Source organism: Brassica napus, chromosome C1, assembly GCF_020379485.1.
Source record: "Brassica napus cultivar Da-Ae chromosome C1, Da-Ae, whole genome shotgun sequence".
NCBI lineage: Eukaryota > Viridiplantae > Streptophyta > Magnoliopsida > Brassicales > Brassicaceae > Brassica > Brassica napus.
Genome location: NC_063444.1, coordinates 16,830,829 through 16,842,785, shown reverse-complemented (window position 1 = coordinate 16,842,785; position 11,957 = coordinate 16,830,829). Strand labels below are relative to the sequence as shown.

General features: G+C 29.7%; 1 protein-coding gene across 1 annotated transcript; it reads right to left on the bottom strand.

The window, feature by feature from the left end:
* Positions 1 to 590: 590 nt before the first annotated feature.
* On the bottom strand, positions 591 to 6,294 carry LOC106418081 (polycomb group protein VERNALIZATION 2-like). Its single transcript, XM_048746151.1, has 12 exons — positions 3,385 to 6,294; positions 3,164 to 3,219; positions 3,018 to 3,085; positions 2,862 to 2,914; positions 2,653 to 2,706; positions 2,503 to 2,562; positions 2,373 to 2,416; positions 2,151 to 2,281; positions 1,899 to 2,053; positions 1,423 to 1,502; positions 1,152 to 1,241; positions 591 to 1,060 (listed from the first exon to the last, which is right to left on the bottom strand). Exons 1-12 carry the CDS (start codon positions 3,538 to 3,540, stop codon positions 670 to 672), a joined length of 1,338 nt encoding a protein of 445 aa, XP_048602108.1. The 5' UTR covers positions 3,541 to 6,294; the 3' UTR covers positions 591 to 669.
* Between the last annotated feature and the right edge of the window lie 5,663 nt (positions 6,295 to 11,957).

Below are 11,957 nucleotides of genomic sequence, written 5' to 3'. Positions count from 1 at the left end.
ATTCTTTTCTGAGAATCTTATTTTTGCTCATTAATTTTTTTTTGATAAAACAAAATTTTTAAATAAAAATTAAGAGTTTTGATTGATTTAACTGGTTTATAATTGGTTGGCTAATAGTAAACCAATAAAAACCATAGTCTATAAATTATTAAGTTTTGAATAATTGATTTGGAGAGAAATAAATTTACGACTTTTGTTTTAGGGAAAAATAAGTTTAGAACTTTAAATTCATGGAGAACTAGAACGAAATCATAGTTTGGTACCTATCTGATGCTATATAATAGTTGGGAAATAGATCATTGACCCAAATGTTTTAGTTAAAGTTTAGTGCTATCTATGTAGCCAATTATCAATAATGAACAAAATGGGATATAAAATCTTTCTATAGACATTTATATTCCTAATACATTTCCATATATGATGGTATAGCATAGCTTTATTATCACAAAATTGATTAGATATCAACAAGTTGATAGTTTTCTGGAAAAACTAAATTTCTTTGTTATTTTTTTCACAGTATTGCTTGGTCAGAAAATACCTTGCCAGAAATAGAACAATAAAGATGAATAAAACTAGAAGAAGAAAAATAAGTAAAAGAAAGAAGAAACAAATTTTGTTTAATGTCTCTATCAGTTTGAAGATTAAAAAGTCTACATTGTCCTAAACAATTTAGAGAGATAAAGAGAGAGAGAGATATGAACTGTCATTGACATCCTCGTCAGCATCCATCACATCGTTTCTATTTAGGTCAATGCCACGATCCACATTGCTAGGGTTAACATTCATCGTAAGGTTCAGATCAATGCCACGATCCACATTGTTATTGTTAACATCCATCGCAGTGTTCCTCCCTAGGCCAATGCCAAGATCCACTCCGTTATGGTCAACATCCATCGTATCATTTCTGTTGAGGTCAATACCATAATCTACACTGTTATTGTTGTTGGTGTTGACTGAATGATCATCTTCGCTATCCTCAATTATGAGATTGCACTTATTGATGGTGACAGCGTCTACAAGCCCATAATCCCACAGTTTGATCATAAACATTCTCCAGCATCTGAATGTTTTTGAAACACAAACGTTGTTATTTTCTTTAATTTTTTATTTGTACGTCTGTATATATAATATATATACGAGAGGAAATTTACGAGTGGAGTGGTTTGGATTCGATAAACTCTTTCTTGTGAAACTTTGAAAACGCTTCACATGCCCAAGGAACCTGACCATCAGTGATCACCCTGAAACCAGAAACATTAAGAGATGGAATCTAAGACATATATTCTTGTGGACTAATCTATTCAAGATTATGTGGATATATTAGACCAGTTATTCTTTAGATAGCATGAACCTCGCATTAAACATGCGCCTATCGTATGATTGTGTGTATGTGTGCATTCAAGAGTAAGAAAAGTATATTACCTTTGATATCTTACAAATGAGTTCCAAAGATGCATGAAATCTTTTTCAGTCGGGCTCACATCCTCCAAATCATCAATCATCTGCAGCATTTTTTAAAGTGTTCAAAAGCCATTAGCATGTTACGTTGTATACCATAATCTTTTTCGTTGTTTATTTAATGAGTGCGGAAAGAAATCATGGAATACATGATGATATTCGAAGTCTGCAACTTCATCATCGACTTCATCGTCGCTGTCTTGATCAGACATTACTTCCTCAAGAGTCATTGGCTTTGTCCCACAAACATGCAGTTTTTTGTTAGTAACAGTAGAATATAGACCACATGGGGTCCATGGGGATACAAACAGAAGCATATATACAAACTTGAACAAGAACAATCAAACTAGAGTATCGTGAACTGGGGCCAACTACACTTTGAAAATATATCATAACGTGCAATTCAAAGAAGAAGTCGGTGATGGAACTGATTGATTCACCTGAAGTGTGCGAGAATGATAGAACTGGCGTGTCTGGAGAAGTGAGATGCTGGAAGAAAAATTCTCAGTCTTAGCAGCAGGGCCCTCAGATTCTCTAGCACCAGAGCCAGAAGATTGACCTATGTCTGGTACATTCATCATTGCCACAGGATTTCCTAAACATTTGTAAATCAGTTATGGACTGAGAAATCAAGACACTGTATCAAGCGCAAAGCCGAAAAGGTATACCACCAGGACAAGAAGAGCTATTACCATTGTTCAGCAGGGAGGTTCCAGTTTCTGTGTCATCGGCTAAAAAGGGAGGATCCATTGGTAAAATGGTTACATTAAGCCGCTTGGGGATATTTCTACCACCTACTTGTGTACGCTTGAAAGGTTTTGAGCTGCAAAACATTATGGTTGGGTTTATAAAGAGGTATCGACAAGATTAAAGGAAGCAGTTGCTGCTATCAATTAAGAGCTTCTGAAAGATACCAAAAGGAGAGATCCCCAAATTTTTCTCGAATGTTTCGTTGGTCCTGGTGTAAAAAAAAAGATGGAATATCAACTAATATTTTAAACAGTTGTAGGGTTTTCTCAAATTGCCAAGTTTATAGAAAATGACCTTGGTTTTGAAAGCATCAAGTCTTACAGAGACATTAACTGTCTGGTTTTCTTCAGAAGTCTACAATAGGAAAGACACTCTTTTACTATAATTTCATATATAAACAAAAAAAACATAGCAAAACAAGAGAGTTCCATAAGAACCACATACCATGAACTCAAATTCAAGTAATTCATGAAATGAATTCAAATGAAGTTGCAGCCCCTGCACACATACACAAGAAACAATAGATTGTAAACTCCATCTGGAACACGTTTTCTCAGATAAACAAGAACACAACATATGCAACCGCAGATTGCAAAGTAGCATAAAATGAAACGGCATGTATTAATTAGGCCTCCGTAGAAATAGTTGCACACCTTGAAGTTAGCACATAGCATATAGCAAAAGGGACAAGAGCAATTCTTCGTAACTGCACCACAATATATACATAAAAATAACAAAAATAAAATAAAACTAGATAAACATAAAGAGAGAGTGACATGGAATTACAGGAAGAACAGAAACTAACTGACCTTGAGTTTTCTGCACTGTGTTATCAAAGTCCTTAAAGTTGAAAACTACCATCCCAGCAGATGCGGACCTAACAAAAAAAAGACACAAAAATGTAAGTGCATACCATGAAACATAGAAGTATTGGAGACAACAAGAAGTCTCATACCTTGTCTCGCCCTTTTCTTGATTTTTGTAGTTCAAGTTTCTCCGAAGAAACCGTGGCTGCATAAACACAGATTAAGAAAACATTAGACGCAAAAAACACACATTCGCCATGAGACAGACTAGAAATCAGCTTAATGCAAAACCTAAATTACACATGAGATGATAGAGAAAAGTTGAAATTTGTTAACAAAATGGACCAGAGAAAGGAAAGCAATTCATTACTTTGCTTGGAGAGTGACATAGAAGCATGTCGTATAGACGAACAGGCTTCAAATACATCCAGTGTTTCTCGCCATCATGTGATAATTTAGCTTGGCTGTCTTCCTGACTCATTCTCGAATGAAGTTTCTGCAGTTGAGAAACAAACAACAAACGCATTGAATCTAAGAAGGCAATCTACGAATCAAAGACTACAACAAGAAATCAAGATCTAAGAGATGAAAATTCAAATATAAAAGATATTATCAACATTTTAGACAATAGGAGAGAAAACTAGAGTAATATGAGAGGCTGCAGAGAGAAAGTAAAGACCTGATCGGAGAGAGTAGGATGTGTTCGAAGAAGAAGAGAGGTAGAGAGAGATACATATGATGAGGATGAGAATGAACTTAAAGACGTATGACCACGCCAAATTCAATGTTTCTCTTTGGTCTTTCTTCTCTGAGATTCTTTTCATTTGACTTTGTATTTTACGGTATTTGTTTCCTTTAGATTACCTTATAATTAATTAGCCACTGTAAAATGATAGTAATAAAAAATTGTTTTCCTATATACTACAGATTTTATACCTATTATATTATGATAGTAACAAAACAAAATAAAACTATTTTCATATAACTACAAATATTTTAAAACATGTATTCTATATTTTTACTTTTGTAATTAATTATTATATTGTATTATGAGTAATAAAATAAAAAATTCGATTTTTCTACATACCACAATTTTAATCATATTTCCCTATTTATATCCTTTTATAACTATTATTTTATTATACTAGAAAACTGAACATGTATCTTATCATGGTTTAACGATAAATATGACTTAATACGATTAGAAAACAAATGCAAGCCGGAAAAAATCAGTGATGGAAATCAACCACTTGTAGCTGTTTTAATGCCCTTTTGTTGAGAAGTTTTTATCTCTCTAAAATATTTATACTCTTGTTATGAATAAATATGATTTCTTCTCCTTGCAATGTCTCATATATACAAACAATTAAGAGATATTATGTTCAATGAAGAATCACATATATTCAAGAAGATTTGCGTATGTTCACATACATTCAACAAAGAATTGTGTGTATGTTCGTTTATTGTGCTATTTATATAACAATTAGTTAATCAAACCGGTTTGGTATGCTGCATAATATGGGCGCAAACCAAACATAAATTAGAAAAAAAAATCCACAAGAGGTGGCAACAAACCAGTTCGATGTCTCATGCAAGGGAGATCAAAGTTGTACCATATCAACTGTGAGATTGGAGATAACAAAAATGCAGAGAGAAATATTTCTACGAAGGAATGATGAAGATGATAAAATGAAGGGTAAAATCCAGATATCTCACTAATTTGAAAATAAAGGTGGTGTTCATGAGAAATTAAGAGGTCTCTCACGACATATTTGCCTCTCTCATTCTGATGCCATTGTAAAATATCTAAATTCAGAAGTGTATAAACCGAACACATACCTTAGCATAGAGATGAATATGATTTAGTGCGTTTATATATAAGAGTCGGGAAGAAATCAGATATGGAAATCAACCACTTGTCCCCGTTAAAGTACTTTTTTCTTGATTCCTCAGAGTTTTCTCTCTCTAAAATATCTGTACTCTCTATCTCTCTCTTTAGAAATATTCTTGTTATGAACAATTGTAACTTCTTCTCCTTGCAATATATCATATATATATAACTGAGAAACACTATGTTAGGAGTCACATATGTTCAATGAATAATCACATATATTTTATGAAGAATTTCATATGTTCACATATATTCAAAGAAGAATTGTGTATATTCGTTTATGGAGCTCTTCATATAACTATTGGTAATCAAACCGGTTCGGAATGCTGCCTAATATAGGCGAAAAATTTCATAACCTAATAACAAACTATAAACCAATAATAAATTGTGGTAAACTCAACAGTTGGATTAACTTTTTGTCCTACAAAAATGATTACGCCAACGAAGAGCAAAATATGTTTGATATTATATATAGACAATGATGGTGGTGTGCATTTAAGATAACAAAACACTTCAATGTATCTATTAAATAAAAGTGCTTTGTTCAGAAAAATAAATAGGAATGTGAAAGGATATATAGGTCTTTTATGTATTAAAAGAAGCATGTGAAAAGGCAGATTGTACGGAAATTTAAAGAGATATGTGAAAGGATGTGTCGTTCAAAAATTAAAAGGGACGTATGAAAGGCTGTATTGTTCAGAAAAAAAAGAGGCATGTAAAATGGTACATCAAAGATGGATACATACTTTGCTAAAACAATTTGATGACGTCGAATCTTATAAACGAAAAAGAGCTTGTCCATAGATTACAAAATTGTGATAAACTCAACCAGAAGATAAAAAAAAATTCTATAAAATGATGACGGCGGGAAACAAAAACATATTTGCTATTATATATAGTATATTCTATAATGATAATAATAAAACAAAAATATTTTTTTCATGTATATTACCTTTTATATTATTCAACGTGTTATTTGCAAATAAACAACGTTTTATGATGCAAATAAAACAACATATTATTTTCGATGCGATGATTATTGCTTAAGATGTGGAGAACCTGAAGAAATTGTTACTCATGCCTATTCGAATGCCCACCAGTTTTACAAGCAAGGTCACTATCAACAATTCCATGTAGCCAATACATCTTTCCAATAATGAGTATCTATGCCAATATCGACTACCTTTTCTTGAGAAAAAATAGCATTGAGGAACCAAAATTAGATAGAGATCTTATCACTGGATAATAAGGTATACATGAAAGTCTCAAAATGATAAAATCTTTATGGGATAAACAGAAATTATTTGTAACTAATACGATATGCAAAAAGCGAATGAGACGATACCCCCATCTCCACAAGAACATCCAATAAAAGAACCACAAGTCTTAAGATAGAGTAATATCTGCATGATATATGGCTCATGGACCTCTACAACTCAGTTTAGTGGACGTGGATGAGTTTGGATAGATGGCTTGGGGAAGATTCAACTTTTGGGGACGCATAAATTAAGAAGGCGGGAGGCTGCTTTACATACAGAAGTGGAAGCACTGCGGTGACCATGGACATTCGACATGCCAAAGCTTTTGAATGGAGTATAAGGATCTGATTGCAATGATAAATGATCCTCATGAATGGCCAAATTTTTTTACTATAATTAGAGGTGATAAAGACTCTTCAGATATGCTTTCTGGACTTCAAGATCTCTCACATCCCAAGAGCGCAAAATGAGATTTCTGATTTTTTTTGCTACGATAGTAAGGTGTTTCGATAGAGAGCTTTGTTATTGTTTTTTTTTTATTTCGGTCTGATTACCCAGACCACTTCAATTTTGAGTAATAAAATAGTCGTTTGTCGTTAAAAAAAACAACTAACTAAAACCTAATCTCCAGCAACCGAAAGTTGAAGGGGCGGAGGCAATTAAGGAACAGTGGGGTCATAAAATATGTATCTTTTTGTTTTAAAACAATTACTAGATTTCGACCCGCACGGTTATTTTCATTTTATATACATAAATATTTTTTTTACATCATTTATGGTATATTTATTTATTAAAAAAATTAATATATGCATTAAAAACATATTACAAATTATTTTTGTATTAAATTTAAATTCAGTTTTGACCCAACGACCTTCAAAACTAAGTTTTCTATTAGCAATATTTTTACATTTATTTATTTCAGATAATATATTATTATATATACAAAAGTCTAAGATATGTCGATTTTTATGCATGTATTATATAGTTTTTGAATGTTAAGTCGTTATATCATCGTATTATATTTTTAGCATAAATATTTTATATTTATAAAAACTGTTTTTACAAATTTGTCAATTTATTATAATGTTATCATATTTAGTTCAATATAATAATCTCATTTAATATGAACTATTATTATTATAAAATGATAAAAACGTAATTTTTTATTTTATAAATGATAACTAAACATATGTATATATTAATGCATAATAATAGTTCATTGCTAATTACGAAATTAGTTGAAATATTTACATAAAAATTTTGAAAATTAGATAATGTTATAATATTTTCAAAAGATTTTTTAAAAAAATTATATATATATATATATATATATATATATATGTATATATTTATTTATATTTATATTTAAAATAAAAAGATATCATGCATAAATGATTTGTATTATTAACTTTGATGAAATACATGTTAATTTATATATGTGTATTATATAGTTTTCTAATATTAACACGTGTTACCTACATATTACATTTCGAATATAAATACTTACAAAAAATAAAATATATAAATTTAACAATTTAATATAATTTAATCATATTTAGCACAATATAATAATTAATAATTTCTCTTAAAATGATTGATTATGATTATATAATTGATAAAATGATAGAATTTATATTTTTAATATTCTAAAATATATAAATGTATAATATTATTTCATAACTAATTTCGAAATTAATGAAAATATTAACATATAATTTTTGAAAATTAAGATCTTGTTAAAATCTTTTAAACAGACTTGTTAGAACTTTTAAATATATATTTATATTTAAAATAAAAAGATATCAAAAGATATTGTGATTAACATAGTTCAAAGATACTATATATTGTTAGTCTTAATAAAATATATTTAATAAAAAAAATAAAGGATGGTCCAAATTATAAAACAATACATGAAAGAATTCATTACTTCTATTTTAATAATATACTATAATTAGAAATTTTAAGAAAATAGTATACAATGTTTTTTTATATCTTATAATAAAATCTTAACTAACATTAATTTATAATAATATTAGAGTAATAATCACTAAATTAATCAATGATTCATTTTATAATAATATTTAAAATATCTAATAAGATTTTGTAGATTTTTTTCTCAACATATTTTTATAATTAAAAAATAAGACAATTTTATAGGTGAGTTGTTATATATGTCAATTATTTAAGATGTGATATCTTAATGATGTCATAATGTTAATTAGAATTAAATGAAATATAATTTTCTAGGGAAGGTCCATTTTTAAAAAAATTACACATGAAGAGAAGTTGTGACTTCTGTTTTAATATAATGAATATTGATCCCATTTAAAATAAAATTTGATCCCACAAAATAATTCTGAGTTTCGGTATAAAAACTTTCTGGCTCCGTCTGACGATTCAACATGAAAGGATTTATATAAAAGGAATTATGGTAGACATTTTTATCGAAGGCTTTTATATTAAATTTTAAGGAAAATTAAAAGAGCAACAAGAAGAGAAAGACAAAGCAAGGGGAAATTAAAATAGATGGAAGAAATGGGGAATGGTCAGATTGGGCTGATAGCACAACTGAACAAAAACAGAAGATGTAGAGGATTAAATAACGTAGACCAAATGCTACCACAGTTCTTTAGGAAAGTGAACTTATTTCAGATGACAATGAAGACCTTCCTCAAAGTAGACAGCTCCGAGTGAGACAAACCGCAGTGGAAGCACGAGCTTCACTCCTTCCACAATTCATAAATAATCCCATGCCAAATCTTCAGAATTGTTAATGTTAAAAAAAAAGCTGCGGAATAGCAACCTAGTTGACATTGTCCTGATCACGTTAGGAAGCAAAATGGTGATAGCCAGTACCGGTCTGGAGTTGTGGAAGACCAAAAGCTAATTATAAAAAAAGGCTCAAATGACAAAGTCAAGGATCAAACTTGGGATATTGGGTAACCAACAAAGCTGCTTATACCACTAGACTATAGGTGACATTTTATAAAATCAGGGTCAGAAATAATTGTATAGGATTTAGGGCAGGAGCAGCTATTATTTAATGGCTTCCTCCAAGGGTTGGCCCTGGTGATAGCCTCCCAAACAAAGGCGCATTTTGAAGGCGCAAATACGAGGTAAAATTAAAATTTGTTGGAATTGTTATATATTGTAACATTAAACCAGTTTGATAAATGTGTGTTCTCTTTGTATAGAATAGAGTATGAATTTTAATCTTTTTGACATATATATGTCATTCATAATATGACATTAGTATGCATATAGATGATAAAAGTGTGTTCATGTTTAATGTATTTCATATATATAATGTTCGTCCATTTATGGTTGGATGTAAAACTTTATATATAGTGATTAATGCACCAATTGGGTATAGTTTTTAAATATTAAAATGAAATAGTTTTTTTAACTCAATGGAATATATACAACGTAATAATAGTTGACTAACTCTTTATATATATGATATGTAAAGAGGTTAAATGTTTCATATATGAAAGGGGGTGTAAATTAAAATTTAACAATTAATAAAAATATTAGATTAATGTTAAAAATTATTGACACAAATTATAATGTTACATAATAGAAGCATTTAGAGTTGTGTCCTCTAAGAAGTTTAAATAAAAAAATCACACATGTAATAAGTCATGATTTATATGTTTAATAAATAAAATATTTTTATTTTAAAATTTAAATAGAAATGGATATTTCTTTCCAATAAAATCTTTTTAAAATCTTTGTAAAATGTATTTTTTGAAAACTAATAAATTTAAGTTGTTATTATCATTAAATATTTTACATAGTTTTAAATTTTCTTTTATAATCAAAACTAAATTTAATTTAAATTTTTGATTATATTTTATGATAACATTTAAATTAATAAATTTTCGGAAATAAAATTTAAAATAATTCTGATTTTTTTTTAAAAGATATTGTTAGAATTTTCTTAAACAGATATTTATTTTATTTTAAATAAAAAATAAAGATATTATATGTACATTTGATTAAAAAAATTAAATAACTGTCCAACTTAAAATATCACACTTGAAATGAAGTTATGACTTCTATTTTAATAGAATAGATTGACATGAAATAGATGAAACACTTCAAGGGAAGTAGACTTGCTTTCAGAATATAGTGACAAGTTTCAGTTATATAGATTTTCTTTTAGATGAAGATGTCTGATCTTCCAAGGGATATGGCTGAGGAGGTGCTCTGTCGAATTTCCAGTGACATCTCTGAGACCTGTCCGATCTACTTGCAAAAAGTGGAACAGGTTGTCCAAATGTGGCGTATTTGCAAAGAAGCACCTTGCTCATCAAGCAAAAGTAGCAGAAGAAGCAAAGGGCCCTCTTGTGGTCATGTTGATGGATTATAGGGTTTATTTGATAAGATTCAATCTTTCCAACATCAACAACAACGTTGAATCATGTGTAAAGCGTGAAGCTAAACTTATTGGCCCAGACGGTTCAGATCAAATCGATGTGTGTGAAATCTTTTTCATTGCGACGGTTTATTGTTATGCATTCCCAAAGACCCATCTAGGCTCGTTGTTTGGAACCCTTATTGGACAACTATATGTATGCTCTCGGGTACTTACAGCCTGACTACTTAATTGCCACTTACAGCCTGACTACTTAGTGGACAACTATATGTATGCTCTCGGGTACGACAGTAGCAGTAATTCCCAGTCTTGAGATTTAGTTATTTTCCCACTATGTTTGTTGAGTTCAAAATCTACGAATTCAGTTCTGATTCATGGAGGATTCTTGATCTCCTTCCACGAGACTGGATGATAGGATATGGTTAACGTGGCCTATCTTTAAAGGGAAATACTTACTGGTTTGCTTCAGAAACACGGTCTAAGAATAGTTTCTTAGTCTGTTTTGATTCTTTCGGGTTGATTGGTTGGTTGGTGCCCTACTTTTTAATACAATGGTTACACTATTAAATTGTATACCTCGCTTCTTCTTTCCACCGGTCTTGCTCTTGCTGCTACACAAGAATCAAGTCCAAGAACTGATTAGTGTTCCTTACATATTTATAATATATACATATTTAAAAATATAACAACATAAGTGACAAACATTCTGCGCGGGTATATCGCTAGTTGTGAATAAAAGAGGGATCCAAATGGAAGCCATGAAATGCATTTGATGTAGGGGAGGTGAATATAAATTAAATGGTGGCAGTACGTGATCAGAGCATAAAGAAAACAGAGAATAAACATGTTATCAAATTGCTGCCGGATTTTAAACAAAAAAACGAAAAAAATTATTGAAAGATAATGAACCAATAGATATTGAAGATTACTTCTCCGTTTTTCTCTTCTAAAATTTTAACTGGTTTTTGATATTGTCATTTTTATACATGTGGCATATAATCCAAATTTTGTTGAGAAAACATATTAGTGTTTTTGAGATATTAGTTATATAATTAGGTGCAACTCAAATGCTTAATTTAGTTTTTAACAGAATTTTTTTATTTTAAATATGCATAATTATAGGAAAACGAGACAACAATTTTTGTTCAAAAAAAGAGACATCATATTTTAGCTATATTTTCATAAAATAATTTAATAAATTCAAATACTTAAGGTTAGTTTAAAATTTATTTTAAATTAATTTATTTTAAATTAATCTTATGAAATTTTACTATGAAAAAACTGTTGTATTTTTTATAAAAAACTATTTTTCTAAATTTTTGGTATTCAAATAAGGGGAATTGCCAAAAATAGCACTTTGAAAATACAATTTTTCATTTCTACATTAATCAACTTTACCATTAAATTTTAATTGG